Source organism: Drosophila tropicalis, unplaced genomic scaffold, assembly GCF_018151085.1.
Source record: "Drosophila tropicalis isolate 14030-0801.00 unplaced genomic scaffold, ASM1815108v1 contig_23, whole genome shotgun sequence".
Classification (NCBI taxonomy): Eukaryota; Metazoa; Arthropoda; class Insecta; order Diptera; family Drosophilidae; genus Drosophila; species Drosophila tropicalis.
In genome coordinates, this window is record NW_027172679.1 from 343377 (window position 1) to 361267 (window position 17891).

At 36.9% G+C, this 17891-nt stretch overlaps 1 protein-coding gene across 1 annotated transcript in view; it reads right to left on the minus strand.

Annotated features, from left to right (window-relative positions):
- Positions 1–17891, minus strand: part of Ptp69D (Protein tyrosine phosphatase 69D) — a 187852-nt gene that overhangs the window by 142444 nt on the left and 27517 nt on the right. The window contains 1 exon segment of the mRNA XM_068283924.1: positions 14979–16810. Coding sequence (XP_068140025.1) covers positions 14979–16810 — 1832 coding nt within the window.

The window sequence follows — 17891 nt, forward strand, 5'->3', positions numbered from 1 at the left end:
AATTTTTTCAGTTATTTGTTGGTTATTGTATTTAGAATCTGACACGTAATTATTGTCATTCCAGCTTTCGACGTTTTTTTTTACAGGTGCGTTTGAAAAAAAAGCTCCCCCAAAATGTTTGACAATAGTTTAGCCCGGTCATTTCAAAATCTTTAATATTATAGTTAGACATGTGTATTCTTTGAAAAAGTTGTAGATCTAGGTAATCTAAGATAAACTGCATACCAAAAATTTTCATTTTAGCCCCAGTATTTATTTTGGGGCCTATCGAAATTTCGGGATTTTGTATGTAATTCTTGAGGTCTCTTTGTTTGGCGACGTTTTACGATACCAATTTAAACTTAAGTATTATTTTCTTATTCTAAGTATGAAAGTGAATTGAATTTCCCGTCAAATGATACATGTTTCATAAAAATCGGACAAAAATAAGATTGATTTCACCGCCCATACTTAAAAAAAACCAGGTAAGCAAAATTTCCCATACATGCGTGCAAAGAAAGAGACGGAGGATGTGTGGGAAAATTTGCTAGTTCTAGTCTTTTTGTTAAGTATGGGCTATGAAATCAATCTAATTTTTGTCGGATTTTTATGAAACATGTATCATTTGTATATATATATATATATATATTTTTTTTTTTTTTTTTTTTTTGCAATGGATAAGACTGAGTATGACAACAAAATGGATAATATACTTAACGATTTAAATACATATAGAACTTTAAGGAAGGACCCGACCACAAGACTACAGACCAGAAACAACGAATTGGTGGAAAAATTATACAAACAAGAACTTATTTCACGGACCGAACGAAATAAGCTTATAATAAACACATCAATTCCACCAAGAATATATGGATTACCTAAAATTCATAAAGAAGGTACGCCATTGAGACCAATCTGCTCATCAATTGGTTCTCCATCATACGGACTATGTAAATACATAGTCAACATATTAAAAAATATAACAGCAGACTCAACATACAACGTAAAGAACGCCTCAGAATTTAAGACAAGGATCAATGACACAATATGTAGATGACCTTTTTGCCATAATTAAAGAAGACGAGATCCAAAACACACTTGACAACCTAAATTCATTTGACAGAAACATAAAGTTTACAATAGAGTTAGAAAATGACAACAAATTGACATATCTAGACGCATCAATACACAGACGAGGAAACGAGCTAAAATTAAAATGGTACAAAAAGCCAACATCATCAGGACGAATCATCAACTTCAACTCCAAACATCCGAAGTCGATGATAATGAATACAGCAAGAGGTTGTATACAACGGATGCTCAACATATCGGACCCAATTTTTCACGAAGAAACGAAGAAAGAAATACGACGAATTTTAAAGGCTAATGACTTTCCAAACTACACCATAAGGACTTTACTAAAATCCAACAATAAGAAAACCAATAAAGAGGTTTCGACAAAACGCTTTATGTCTGTCACATATGTCCCACAACTGTCCGAAAGATTGGCAAACTCGGATTGCTATGACAAAGAACAAATACAGATAGCACATAAACCCAACAACACGCTACGGAGTATTTTCAACAGGACAAAAAGCAAGATTGATACAATGGACAAGAGTAACGTAGTATATAAAATACCGTGCAACGGGACAAACGAAGAAAGCTGTGATAAAATGTATATAGGGACAACCAAATCGAGGCTAAAAACTAGACTATCACAACATAGATCTGACTATAAACTTCGGCAACACTCCAATATACAAAAAACAGCACTTATGGCCCACTGTGCTGCCAGTGGACATTCCCCAAATTTTGACGAAGTAAACATAATAGACCAAGAACAACATTACAACAAACGTTATACTTTGGAGATGCTGCACATAATAAATACACCGACAAATATAAGACTTAATTATAAGGTAGATACAGACAACTGCGCGCATTTATACAGACATTTATTAGGGACAAGTCAGTGTGTAGCTCCACGTCACAGTGTGAGGACGTGTAAAAATAAGTAGGTGTTTCTTGTTGTTAAATTATATTATGTTAAAGTTAATCACAATTAAATGTTTTTATAGTTGCCCTGAAGACGACCACCGATGAAATATATAATAAATATCAAAATATATCGGAAAAGAACAACACAAAATATTATTATTTTGTTTTATTCTAAAAGAAAATTTGACCTCGAGCCGGCAAAACATACATTTAAATTTGCTTATACTAGGAAACCTTTTTGACAACTTAGATTTTGGTCTCAAAGTTCAAGCAAATGTTAATCTTCTATTAAACCAATAAGAATAATTTATAAAGTCATGACAAATAGAATTAAGCAACGAAAACTTATCTCATTATATATACCTATATATATATATATATATATACCTATATATATATATATATATACCTATATATATATATATATGTAAGGTGGCAATAATGCATGAACCGACGGTGTGGCATCCCTAAAGAGGGCAGGCTTTCGGTCGGAGGTTGCCATCATGGGAGAAGAAGAAATAGAGCGTCAGTAGTAGAAGAAGTCGTGAGCGGTCGGTCGAGAGTTAAGTCGTCGGTCGAATCAAGTTGCAAGTCGTCAGTTGCTTAAGTTGCCTAAAGTTGTTTAAGTTGCCTACTATAAGACGTAAAATATAAATATCCTAAGCTAAATATAAACTTAATGTAATAAAACTACACAATAATCTACATTTGGGGGGCTCAACCCGGTCTAAAACCAAAACGCCGCAAAGTTTGTGAAATTCTAAGAAAGATTGCGTCATCCAAAAAACGCATAAGTGCCAATATGAGCGACGAAGAGGGAGCTACATTCTTTGAGGCAGCGGAAGAGAGACAACATCATACCGGTGTGCAAACTCGAGCACAGTCGCAGCGGCAGAAAAGTAACGCCATTAAACAAAATCAGCCTGAACAGATATATAACAAAATAGAATGCAGCGAAAATTCTGGTCAAGGGTGCGACTCAGGAATAAACGAGATGAACAATCAGAGTCTGCAGCGGATCATCCAGTTGTTAACACTTAAAATACAGGCGGACGAAATTACTCAGAATACACGAAGCGAACCAAAAATTACAGCAGATAATTTTTCCAAAGTTGTGCCTGAATTCGATGGTGATTGCGTCCCTGTGAAACATTGGTTTCTAAATTTCGAGCAGAATGCAGACGCGTATGAGCTAACGGAGAAACAAAAGTATGTGCAGGCACGAAGTAAGATGACTAAAACGGCACAATTGTTTTTGGAATCCACTTTTGTAAGTTCTTACGACCAGTTAAAGACCGCGATAATAGCAGAATTTCGACGTACAGCGCAGAAATTCATAAGAAGTTAAAAGAGAGAAAGAAGAAAAGAGATGAAAGCTTTCACGACTACGTTTTGAATATGAAGAAGATTGCTATGCTTGGTAAAGTAGATATGGACTCAGTTATTGGATACATAGTGGATGGCCTAGACATAAAAACTGAATACAAGTTTAATATGTATGGGTGCAAAACAGAGTACGAGCTAAAGGCAAAATACGACATATATGAACGTAAGTGTGGAAGCGAGATGCAATACAAGCAGCACGGCGTCAGACACAGTCATGGCCAAAATAACATGTCGACTACAAAAATAAATCGTTGCTTTAATTGTGGCTCGACTGAGCATGTTCGAAAAAATTGCAATGTTGAAACAAAGTGCTTCAAGTGTAATGCTTTCGGGCACATTTCGAAGAATCGCCCCGAAGTACAGCACGTCATGCAGATAGTCAAGGACAAGAGGCGCATAAAAAGCATTACGATTAATGATGTCCATATCCTTTGCTTGATTGACACGGGTTCTGATGTGTCAATTATATGTCTCTCAACGTTCAATAAAATCAAAAATGTCATCTTGAAGAAATGCTATTCAGAACTTCATGGCTTGGGAAACAAGAAAACACAACCGATTGGTATGTTTATAGCTGCAGTGCAGATTGGCGAAGATGAGGTGCAACAGAAGTTCATAGTTGTTCCCGACGGTCACATTGCTTATGAGGGATTACTAGGATTCGACTTTTTGTCAAAATGTTGCTACGAATGGAATGGAGAGGGCTACGTATTTTCGACGGTGTCAGCGCGACCGAATAGCGCTGAAACAAATAAGCTAAGTATATATAACATTGTTGAAACAGAAACTGATGTAAATGCACCTCCACAGTTTAAACAACTGATTCAGACGATGGTGGATGAATACAAACCAGCTCCACAAGTTGCCAAATGCTCCGTTTTCCTGAAAATTGTACCAGAGGGACAAATGGTTCCGTTCCGCCAGCAGGCCAGTCGTCACCCGCCCGTAGAGTCTGATGCAGTCAAAAAACAGGTTGAAGAATGGCTAACCAAGGATATAGTGCGCAAATCAAACTCGAATTTTGCCAGCAGAGTGGTTGTAGTCAAAAAGAAGGATGGAAATTATCGAGTTTGCGTTGACTTTCGCCAACTCAACAATATGGTACTCAAAGATTGCTTTCCAGTGCCCTTGATGGACGATGTGTTGGAAAAACTGCAAGCGGCAAAGGTGTATACAGTAATGGATTTAGAAAACAGTTTTTTCCATGTTCCAATAGACGAAGAAAGTCGCAAGTTCACAGCATTTGTCACGAAGGAAGGACTTTTTGAATTCAATCGAGCACCATTCGGATTTTGCAATTCACCAGCGGTCTTCATCCGTTTCATCAGTTCCATATTTCAAGACTTAATCGCTCAAGATATCATGCAACTTTATATGGATGACATTATAATTTATGCTCAGACAAATGAGGATTGCCTTCGGAAACTGAATATTGTGCTCAAGAAAGCTGCTGAGTACAAATTGATTATCAACTGGAAAAAATGCTACTTTCTCCAAAATAAGGTTAATTTTTTGGGCCATACAGTCGAAAACGGTAGAATTCTCCCAGGAAAGGAAAAATCACATACGATTCAAAAATTTGTAACACCGAAGAATATAAGAGCAGTTCAGTCCTTTTTAGGACTATCAGGTTTTTTCCGGAAGTTCATAAAAGGTTATGCATACATTGCACGTCCGTTGACTGACCTGTTAAAGAAGGATGTCGTTTTCAAATTTGAGACTGCTGAGCTAAACGCGTTCAACAAATTAAAGGATTCACTGTCCCAGGAGCCAATTTTGAAAATATACTGCAGAGGTGCGCTTACAGAACTTCATACAGACGCATCCAAAGATGGCTTCGGCGCAGCATTGCTTCAGAAGTTCGAACAGCAGTTACACCCGATATTTTTCTGGAGTAAAAAGACTTCGGCGAGTGATTCAAAACGACACAGCTATATACTGGAAGTTAAAGCCGCTTATCTTGCCGTTCAGAAGTTCCGACACTACCTTCTTGGTACGCCCTTTAAGTTGGTGACAGACTGCACCGCGTTCACGCAAACAATTAAAAAGAAGGATGTGCCACGCGAAGTTGCACAGTGGATATTACACCTTCAGGATTTTGATTTTCAGGTTGAACATCGATCTGCAGAAAAAATGAAACATGTCGATTGTTTAAGTCGATATCCCATAGATGTATTGCCCATCTCGTCGGAAATCTCAGCTCGCATGAAAGTTGCGCAACAAAAGGATCCTTACATAAAAGCAGTACTGGAAATTATTAAATCTCAACCTTATGATGACTTCAAACTTAAAGGTGAAATATTGTACAAAGTCGTTGAAGGAAATGATTTACTGGTTTTACCCAAAGCAATGGAACGAGAAATAATCACAGATAGTCATAATGTTGGACACTTTGCGGTGCAGAAAGCAATTCACGCTCTTCAACAGCAATTCTGGATTCCCCATGTCGAGAACAAAGTAAAACAAATCATAGACAATTGCATTTCTTGTATCATCAGCAATAAGAAACTAGGAAAACAGGAGGGATATCTGCACTGTATTGAAAAAGGGGACAGACCATTACACACTCTGCATGTTGACCACCTTGGACCTATGGACTCATCGGCAAAACAGTACAAGTTTATATTCGCTGTAGTTGATGCTTTCTCAAAGTTTGTATGGCTATTCAACACTAAAAGTACAGGAACTGAAGAAGTTTTAAAAAAACTTGAGGAGTGGTCGAACGTTTTTGGACAACCCCACCGCATAGTGAGCGACAGAGGAAGTGCATTTACATCAAACGCCTTCGTTGACTACATGGAACAGAATGGAATCGAGCACGTATTGACAACAACTGGAGTGGCCAGGGGTAATGGTCAGATAGAGCGAGTAAACAGGGTTATTCTTTCGATGATTTGCAAGCTGTCGGCTGAGGATTCCTCAAAATGGTATAAATTCGTGGCTCAAGTCCAAAGAGCTATAAATTCGCATGTACACTGCTCAACGAAAAAAACCCCGTTTCAGTTAATGTTTGGAGTAGAGATGCAGAACAAATCAAACGACAAAATTTTATCTATGTTGGAACAGGAGCTTATTGAAAATTTTGAAAACGACAGGATGCAAATGCGTGTGGAAGCAAAGAGCCAAATAGAACAAGCACAAAAAATTTATAAGCAGAACCATGACAAAAAACGCAAAGACGATCGTAAATACCAGCTGGGCGACCTGGTCGCAATAAAACGTACTCAGTTTGTTGCTGGTAGAAAACTAGCAACCACTTTTCTTGGACCATATGAAGTAGTTAACATCAAGCGCAACAGCCGATACGAAGTGAGAAAAGCTGCTCAGGTAGAAGGTCCCACAACAACTTTAACAAGTTCAGACAATATGAAACTCTGGAAGTACGTCGAGACCAACGAAGAACTATTGTCGTCTGGGTCAGACGACGAGGATCAGGATGACCGAATGTAAGGTGGCAATAATGCATGAACCGACGGTGTGGCATCCCTAAAGAGGGCAGGCTTTCGGTCGGAGGTTGCCATCATGGGAGAAGAAGAAATAGAGCGTCAGTAGTAGAAGAAGTCGTGAGCGGTCGGTCGAGAGTTAAGTCGTCGGTCGAATCAAGTTGCAAGTCGTCAGTTGCTTAAGTTGCCTAAAGTTGTTTAAGTTGCCTACTATAAGACGTAAAATATAAATATCCTAAGCTAAATATAAACTTAATGTAATAAAACTACACAATAATCTACATATATATATACCAGAATCGAAGTCGAAGATGATTGGTGGAAAACAGTGACTTTTCTCAATAAACTCGTTACTTTGTACGCAATTGTCATATAATTCCATATTTGTCAGTTAAACATAGATATTAATGACTATGATAAATTTGATCAAGATCAGGTGACTACACCATAAAGCTCCCATAGGAACGATCGGCCAAAACAGTGACTTTTATAAATAACTTCGTTGCTTTTGACGCGATTGCTCAAAAAATAATCATTTGTTTAAGATATCTGTTTATGACTGTGCCAAAATTTGATCAAAATGGGGCGACTATATCCATACATAGCTCCCATAGGAACGATCGGTGGAAAACCGTGACTTTTGCTATGCTAAGATTGTAGGCCATTCTTTCGAAAACATTAGACTTACTAGGTAGGTAACGAAGGAGTAACAAAATACTTGCAAAAATTTTTGTTGAGTACATTCGAGTCACAAAGTAGTTAGAGGGACTAGCCAACTGTTTGGAACCCTTTGGAAAAATTTTCCACACCATTTGCGGATCTAACATTATCGTTAATTGTAGTACAGGAGTAATTATTGCTGGTCAAGGTTTTCATATTTGATCAAAATTTTACTATTGTGTACACCCTTAAAAATTCTTTCAATTTCAATTCTGACTTAGATAGCGTTTATATTCTTTTAATGTAAACCAAATCAGCTTAAAATGAAGTAAGTAAGTCTTCTCGCCAACTTTGGTATACCATGCACCAGGTGGAACATATATTTTAAGTTTCGAAGACCAAATGCATGTTTATTAAATTATTGTACATACATACATGTCTCATCATGGGATATGCTATCTCGCTCACTCTTGCAAACACACGTGAACTCTAGCGCCGCTACTAGCCAACGGCCAACTCCGGCCTTTTGAACCGCCTAGTAAAATGCGTTCGCGTGTTTCTTGTCCAATTTTAGAGAAATTTCATCTTTTAAAATCAGTGTTTCAATTGAGTTCTTTGACAGTATCTGCAGTTCTAGTTTCTGGCCGAAAAGCTTAATTGTGAAGGAGTTTACATCCAGAAAAAGGAAGACACGGGGCCAAACAAGGATTCCTTCACCATATATTCCTCTTTCTTCTTCATCTATTCCCACTCCTTCCTTACCTATTCCTTCTTCCACTCTATCAAAAAACTAACAACTTCCTTCTCTGTCGGCTATCAGAATGTCAGAGGCCTTAATACTAAACTTAATAAACTCTTTGTAGATAGTCTGTCTTTTGATTTTGACCTGATTGTCTTTACTTAGACTTGGTCAAAACCTGACGTTTTTGACACCACTGTGTTTCCCTCTAATTTCAATATTTTTAGACGTGATCGTACTGATCGTAGGGGTGGTGGAGTTCACACCAAATTCGGTGTCTTTAGCTAGTATAGTCTTTGAGAAAATCGGGTTTTAATTAATTTGGGACGGAAGGGGACGTGGCAAAAATTTTAAATAAACTCAATAACTGTACATACTACACGAGTCTACATACCAAATTTGGTGGCTCTAGCTTAAGAGCTACTATAAGAGTCTCCCAGGTTTAGGTATTCATTCATTGCTAGATCGTCTCAGCTGGTAATGATGATCAAGAATATATATAGACACTAAACCACTGAAAATACGTTTTAATTTGGCAAATAATGAGAATGAAACGCAAGGAAACAACAAATGCATCTTTGAACCCATCTCATCGATCCATCACTCGGAAATTAATTGGATCCATATAAGTTTATAATCCATGTATAACCCACTATTATTAATTAGTGCCAGATTAACCAGAAAGCGGGATTAATGTGGGCACTAAGGGGCGCTTTTAGAGCGTCGTAGAACGATTTTAGCGTTACGTATATTACAATGTTCAATTAAATATCTTTTTTTTTTTATACCCTTGCAAAAAGGGTATATTAATTTTGTGTAAAGTGTGCAACGCATAGAACGAAGCATCTCCGACCATACAAAGTATATATATTTTTGATCAGCACGACGAGACGAGTTCAACTAGCCATGACTTTTGTAAATAACTTCGTTACTTTTACCCCGATTGCTTTCAAATTAAACATTTGTTAGTTTAGTATATCTGTTAATGACTGTGCCAAGTTTGATCAAGATCGGGTGACTATATCATATAGCTCCGATCGGGCGAAAACAGTGACTTTTGTAAATAACTTCGTTACTTTTAACGTGATTGCTTTCAAATTAAACATTTCTTAATTTAATATATCTGTTAATGACTGTGTCGAATTTGATAAAGATCGGGTGACTATATCATATAGCTCCCATAAGAACGATCGGTGGAAAACAGTGTCTTTGATCAATATCTTCGTTATTTCCTATGATTGTAGGCCATTCTTTCGCAAACATAAGCCTTTTTAGATAAAACGTTTTTCCACATTGATGGCTAATAGGTAAGGAAAGAGTTAGCAAAAAAGTTGCGAGGGTATACAAACTTTGACGCGGTCGAAGTTAGCCCCGGCCCTCTGGCTTTTTTTTTTTTACGCGGGAGCCCAAGCAGACAACTGCCCACCTCCCACCCGACCGACCGAGGGGTGCAGCCATATAACGCACGGCACGAATCGCGTGGACAAATAAACAATAAAAAAACAGACAAACAAATAATACTATAGCTATCTATTAACTAAATGGGATAGGATAGATGTTTTAAGCATATTAATAGAAAACTCTGAGCCGATTACAGGGAATAAAAGGTTGTAATCAGAGCAGAGGGCCCTAAAAGGTTCATGCATGGCATAACTAGAAGAACAACGACAAAGGGATAAAGGTATCAAAGGATGTCTACTCCGTCTACATGGTACCGACAGATTTACCTGAGCTAATAACTCAGGCGAGTCGATATCACCAATTAGGAGCTTGTGCATAAAAATGACACCAAGCATAATTCTACGGTTAGGTAGTGAAGGAAGGTTAATCAAAAGAAGTCTACTAGAATATGAAGGCAAATTGGCATTGCGATCCCAGCTTAAGCCACGAAGAGCAAATAGCAAGAACTGCTTTTGAACGGATTCAAGTCTAATCTGGTGCGACTCATATTGAGGTGACCAAATGCAAGATCCATACCCTAAAATAGGACGGAAAAGCGAAGTAAAAAGAACTTTAGTTGTATAGGGGTCATCAAATTCTTTCGACCATCAATTCTTTTGACCATCTTTTAATGAAACCCATGACACTCATGGCCTTTGCGACCGTGGTGGAAATATGGGTGTTAAAATTTAACTTATGGTCCATAAGTACGCCCAAATCATTCATATTATTTGGGCGTTCTAAAGGGCTATTGTTCAGAAAATAAGTGACCAGTTGAGGAGACTTAAGAAAAAAAGTCATTACCTTACATTTGGTAGTGTTAAGATTTAGTAGATTACACTGGCACCAGGATTGAAAGTTTTTAAGATCAGCTTGTAGCCGACTAAATGAATTTGTATCTTTATAAGTAAGACAAAGCTTGACATCGTCAGCATACATAAGCACACGCGAATGAACAATGACTGATGGAAGATCGTTAATGAATAGTGTGAAAAGCAGAGGGCCAAGATGACTACCTTGAGGTACACCAGAAGTCACAGGAGTGGAATCGGAAAAAGAAGACTTAAAAAGTACCCTCTGTTTTCTATTTGTTAAATATTCTCTAACCCAAGAAAGAAAAAGGGGTGGAAACCCAATGTCGCTCAGCTTAGAGAGTAAATGACATCAGTTGGTTTACCATTTTTGAACCCCTTGCTAATTATAGAGGTAAATTCTAAAAGGTTAGTGGTTGTATATCTACGTTTCACAAACCCATGTTGGGATGGCGAAATAATAGAGCTGCAAAAATATTGCAATTGAGAAGTTATAATTTTCTCAAAAGCTTTCGGAATAGCAGACAATTTTGAGATACCCCTATAGTTAGAGGCTTCGGACTTTTTGCCATTTTTATGCAGAGGGGAATGATATACGACTCCTTCCAAATAGATGAAAAAAAGGAAGATTCGACAGACAATAGAACAATTTTAAAATGGGTTTACATAATGCGTTTCCACAGAACCTGAGTACACATCCAGGTAGACCATCTGGCCCCGGAAAATAAACAGGTTTAACTAGTTTAAGTTCGCTAAGAAGAGAACCTTCATTAATCACTGGATTGAAAATGCAATTAGCCTTTTTGAATGATAAGGATACGGACTTGCTCGATATTCCGTTGAGGAATAGGTTGGTTTTGAAAAAACTCGCAAACATATCGGCAATTGCCTGATCAGTGCTCGCTTTTTTATTTTGACAAAAAAGATGGGTGCACAGAGGTCTTACGTTTAGAATTAACAATATTATAAAATTGTTTAGGGTCAGAAGAAAAGAAGATAATTCTTATAGCATTGTGTGTTAAGCATCATGAATTTTATACGAGCGACTGTATACAGAGCGTAATCTGATGAACGACGTGTTTTTTCAAACTTTTTATAATATCGAGCGACTGTATACAGAGTGTAATCTGATGAACGACGTGTTTTTTCAAACTTTTTATAATATCGAGTCTTCACGTTTTTCAAATTGGATAACTCTCGAGAGAACCAGGGAGGTTTGTTAAGCCGCTCCAGCCTACCAAGAGGCACACAAATATCAAAGAGTGAATTCAGAGTATCATAAAAAAAACGAACAGCTGAGTTCATATCTCTACAATTGTACAGATAAGACCAATCGGTAGTAGTAATGTTTTCATTAAGGCTGGCAAAGTCAGTCTTACGAAAGCACCTAGTTAGAGGTAACTCATTTGAACGAAGTAATGGTGGAAGCAAGGGCAGATCAATTTTTTAATTTAATGAAGGATGAAATTTGTCTTCGGGAAGAACAAATGGTTCGATCCTAGAAACATCACAATAAGAAGAATCCAATACAAAAATAATATCTAACGATTTTCCATTAGAATTCAAGACAGGATTGACTTGGGAAAAAGATAAGGCTTAAAGGCCAAGAGGCCTAAAAAGGTCATGTGACATAGAGGGCAGCAACATGATAGATTCATCTGTTGGTGACCATGCTAAAACTGGTAAATTAACATCACCTACAACTATGAGCATGTCTTGACTGGAAACTAAAGAGGAGACAAACTGAATTGCCTTTAAATGATTTAAATATACCACCATGTCTGACAATGGTGGAATATAGGAACAAGTAATAAAAGCATTAAAATATTTAAAATTTACTTTAACACCGACAAACTCAATCTCCTGGGTACTAGAATTGAATCATTTCAGATGATAAAGCAGCATCAACAGCTATCAGAACGCCACCGCCTATGCGAGAAATCCGGTCACGTCTGAATATAGAAAAGTTTGTGGAAAAAACCGATGCATCAGCAATATCCGGTTTTAGCCACGTCTCTGTAAAAGCTAGAATGTTATGTTCAAAAGAAAGACTATCTACATAGAGATTAGGAAGTTAAGATTTCAGTCCTCTAACGTTCTGGTAACCCAGGTTAAGGGACGAAGCTAGTTTTTTGACACACCAGCAGATGCTGATGTGGCAGGAATAGTGTTAGTTTTTGTTGGCAGGCGACTCGGTTGCCGATTTTTTTTTTTTTTTACAGTATATTCCTTAACTATTATATGTTTCGGACAAAGGACTTCTCGACATATAGTGTCGAAGATACCGGCAGAAACACTGATTTTAAAGGACGAATACCGCAATATTTCAGACGTTAACTTTCTTCCGAATATAGGCTATTACATCATCAGATGTGACAACAGGGTCTAGCCTAGAAACAAATGTATGTTTCTTTGGTGGTATGCCAACGAGAGGCCGCGGTCCCGAAGCGTCAGCCGCAGCAGCTACGTTGGACAAGTCACCCACTGCAGCAGTCAACTGTTTACGGGGCCCTCAATACTTTTAGAACTATCGGCAATATCCATATAATGGGTAATTGCCCGGACACATCGGACACTACAATTGGCGTCGTTTTTAAGAGATCATTCCCAGGTGATACCGGTAATTCCTTACTAATCGCATTCACAACGGGGCTCTTAAACGATATCAATTGCTGTACATTAGGAGTGGACGATGCATGAGGCCGGTCGGGAACGATAAGAGACGCTGGCGGATCAACAGATAAAGAAACACCCCGAGGACTGGTTTCGGAGACTCGTTCATAAGCGATAAGCTTCTGAAGTGAGTCTCCACCGCAGCAAACTCCGCTTGGAGTTTATTAAAACCTGCCCTTAAAGTGTCAAAACTATCTCTAGTCCGCCTCATGAAACAGCGCGGCAAGCATCACATCCATATTTTAAGCCACCACCTTTAGCAATAGACTCCTTGATTCTGCTTGTGTAACCTGCACACTTAACGTGAACCGCATTATCACACAACCAACAAAGAATATAATCATGGGAGTCAACCGCATTAGTGGCAACTACGCAATTATTTTTTGAGCAGACAGCCATTTTATCAAAAAGTTTAATTTAATTAAAAAAGGATATACAAAACCAGAAGGCCGGGGCTAACTTCGACCGCGTCAAAGTTTGTATACCCTTGCAACTTTTTTGTTAACTCTTTCCTTACCTATTAGCCAGGAAATAACGAAAATATTGATCATAGTCACTGTTTTCCACCGATCGTTCCTATGGGAGCTATATGATATAGTCACCCGATCTTTATCAAATTCGGCACAGTCATTAACAGATATATTAAACTAACAAATGTTTAATTTGAAAGCAATCGCGGTAAAAGTAACGAAGTTATTTACAAAAGTCGCTGTTTTCGACAGATCGTTCCTATGGGAGCTATATGATATAGTCATCCGAACTTGATCAAATTTGGCACAGTAGTTTATAGGCGTAGTAAACTCTCTAATATTAAGTTTCACGATAATAGCGCAGAAAAAAACGAAGTTATTGATAAAAGTCACTGTTCGTGACTTTGGGGTTTGTATGGGAGCTATATGATATAGTGGTCCGATCCGGCCCTTTTTGCAAGGGTATAAAAATAAAAATAAAATACAAATTATAAACGTAAAAAATCCGTGTATAAGAATATACTGACCAGTTCTGACACAAGGGTTAATGTGCAGAGTAAGCTTTCACAACTAAAGAATTAAAAGAGCAAGAATGCACACAAACAAAAAACACGTATCACAGAGTCGCGGGTAGGCAAAAGACGAGATCGCAAATCAAAAAAGAATAGGAAAGAACAGGAGAGCGCGTCAAATTGAACACATGCAACAACAATTTGTACGCAAGAGCGCGAAAGTTAGCTAAAACGGTAAAGACACAAAAGCAAAAGAGATAAGCAAAACAAGAATACCGCTAATGTAAGTATGGTTGTAAGTTTTGATTTTAGTTAAATTTAAACAAAAACACAAAAGCGACAGCAAGAATTCGCGAAATGAAAATAAAATTCGGATGCTGCAATTATTATTAATTAAACCGATAATGAATTTAAGAGTTCTGGAAAAGTATTTAATCGCGAGAATAAAATAAAAGTTGATAAGCGCAAAAAAAACACGTCTGAGTAAAAATAAAAGTTAAACTTCATGCCAAGAAAGTAAAGGTTCTTGTTCATTTTAAATTTGAGAATACTTAAAAAACGATAAAAAGGAAAAAAAACCTTTTAGATTATTATAAGAACAATAGAGGATTTTATTTAAAGAATAATAATAAATCACTGTGGACCACACCAGGACTATGTAAATTTATTGACGTGATGCCTAATCTAACCTAACATATTATCATCTACACGAAAATTATGTGAAAACAAATGTGAGTTTATCAAAATAATGCGTTTAAATATTTATGTAAAAAATTAAAAATATTTAGAAATGTTTTTTTTTTATAATTGTTTAAAAACGTTTGGTAAAAAAATTTCAAAAGGTGTGTTAAATACATTACTTGAAAATATATCCACCGATGTTTTTATTATGTTTTCTGGTTTTTCAACAAATCCAGTTGTAGCAAAACATTTGCGGCATATTTCATCGTTTTCCAAAATGACATCACTTCTCTCAATAAATCGTGCACTATCGCCCAAAAATATTTCTGGTTTAAAATATTTTTTACTAATCATTTCTGCTATATATAGTGTAAAGTTTTCGTTTTCATTTTGATTATGTGAATTCACATTTATTTTTTCTGGCGGTGGTAGTTCTTTGATACCGTTTTTAATTTTTATAATATATAGTCGGTAGCAGCATATGGGTCCATTTCGCTCACTTATTTTTGGCAAATACAGCTTTAAAACATATTTTGATCCGTTTTTAACTTTTGTCCACATTGTTCTGCCAATACTTTCTGGCACAGATATGGGCATAAAACAACTACTTTCTGCTGATTCCCCATTCTTCTTATGACGTGTAATTGCGGAAACTGCTACTGTATAATTTGTATTTGGGCTTAAACCGTCATACACGGTTTTATGATGCGGTTCATCGACTCTTCGAATTTTCGGTCCCCATCTTTCTTTATGTTCAGTGTTTTCAAGAGTATATTTATATTTTCCCTCTAAAGTAATTAAATAAGAAATTATTTTTCCATTTGGTGTTTTGGGAACATTCCAATTTATAGAAATAGAATTAAGACGTGAATTGTTATGATAATTACAGTTCACAGTTAAGTTCGTTGGTTTTGTTGAAACTCCATCCATTGTAGTTCCGTTGACTACTTCTGACCATGGCCCACACATTTTTGTGAGATCACTACAAGCCCTTACCTTGAACTCATAGTCTGTAGCCGTCTTTAAGTTATCAAACATGTATGGTAAATTTCTGGAGTTTTGTTGGTAAATAGCTTCTTCAATTAACTTTGGCACATCACCAGACTCAGACACTATTAATTCGTAATATTGTATGAATTCAATTAATCGCTGCGGTGGAGGACTCCAGCCTATAGTTATCGTAGACGCTGTACTACCAGTAGTTTCCACTTTTGGTACAAAAATCGGGTCAAAATTTAAAGTAGTAATTGCGAGTGGATATTGGTTCGGTACTCCGTCACCAATTGAATTTTTTCCTGTTATTCTTAAGAAATATGTAGTGTTAGGGTGAAACGTTTCTAAAATATATGATGTGTTTTTCCCGTTTATTATGTCTTTGTAATATTTGAAAGTTGGCGATCCTTCTTGGGAGTATTGAATAAAATATTTTTGAACAGGGTCATTTCCGTCATTTACTGTCCAATTAAGGAAAATTTTGTTTCGGCCGACCGCTTTTGCAAAATCAATACGTATTTGGGGTACTTCCATAACAAACAATGATATTTCTTTAGAAAGTACCTCTGTTTTGGTCTCTCCATATACATTACATTTATAGGTACCATTTTCTTTTTTATACACCTCAGTGAATTCCAATGTAAAGTTTAAGAAGGTTTCATTTATTTTGGAAATGGCAGAGAAATTATCAAGAAATGCCAATGGAGTACCGTCCTTTAGCCATTTTAGATGATTATGAAAAGACACATTTTGCGGATAAATTTCGATTAGGCAGAACAAAACAACATTTTGTCCAATTTTCCTCTTAATATATGGCGAGGTATTTTGAATAATTTTAGGCCGAAGAAATGGCTGTATATTAAACTCAACCAAAATGCTTTGCTGTGAATTCTTGCATTTATAGTTACCGGAGTCTGTAAAATGTATATTATGAATTATAAGTATGTTTTCATATAAACTGTTATTGGTTTCGTTGAAGTCCGGTTCGGGTTTAATCATATCCGCACTTATTGTGTACCTGTAAATAAAAAACGGAAAAGGTATGGGCTTATAAAAAATGTTTTACCGATAGCGAATAAGAAATAATATGTCATTCATCGTCCTATACCCTAAATTTGTATCCTTAAGGGGTTTGACCTCGGGAAGTGTGTCGGGAGATTAACCAGGGATGTAAGTAAAAGGTAGTAGGCACATAGTGGTTCTTCACGGGCAGAGGGTGGACAGCGAAAAAGTCTAGTTTTGTAGGGCGGCGCACACAAAAATATGTGTGCCGCGAGTTTAATGATAGACCATAAGCGGCCTTTTGGGTCGAGCAAGCGATCGTCGTCACGGAAAGAATCGTTTGTTGACAGAGGGACGCACTTCTTACCGATCTATCGGAAAATGAGGAAAAAGGGCGCGGTCTCTTCAAACTTTCCCCCCTCCTATTTCATACAAGTTGCGAGCTCGAGATCGCGATTTTTTTCTCCTCCGCCGTAAATCTCGGACGTGGCCGTCCTTCTGACAACAAACGGATGACATCGCACGGTTGACCCAAATTTGACTTTTCGTGAATCTGTCGACGCACAAATTATTGGGTACTTCTACAAGCAAATAATCCATATTTCTTTGCCCATCCTCTTCCTGCGTTGCTCTATCTTTCAAGTGATATTATATTCACCCTTGATATAAGTTATATTTAAAAAAATTTCATGATGATTAAATTTTAATATTTTTATATTTTCTTTAAGAAAGATAACACAGGCAGACATGATTCTGAGTGACGTTAACTCAAGAGGTGCTCTTAACTAATTTGGGTAATTTTGATGCTGACTGCATCTTGGTTTTTGTCCATCCCGTCCAGATTTTGTGAAATCATGGGATCTGGGGTTGAAAAATATGCACCCAAAAGTATACTATAGAAAGTTAAAAAATTGCAACTTTTTTAGCAGATTTCAGAATATTCTGTGCAAGAAAAATAGTTCTTGTTTGCAAACATTAGGATTTTCATAATTCTTTAAAATTAAAAAGCAGACAATTCTTGGAATCCTTATAGCATACTTTTTAGTGCAAATTTAAATCATTATAGAACCTTATACAAAGTGTAAGATATTATGCAT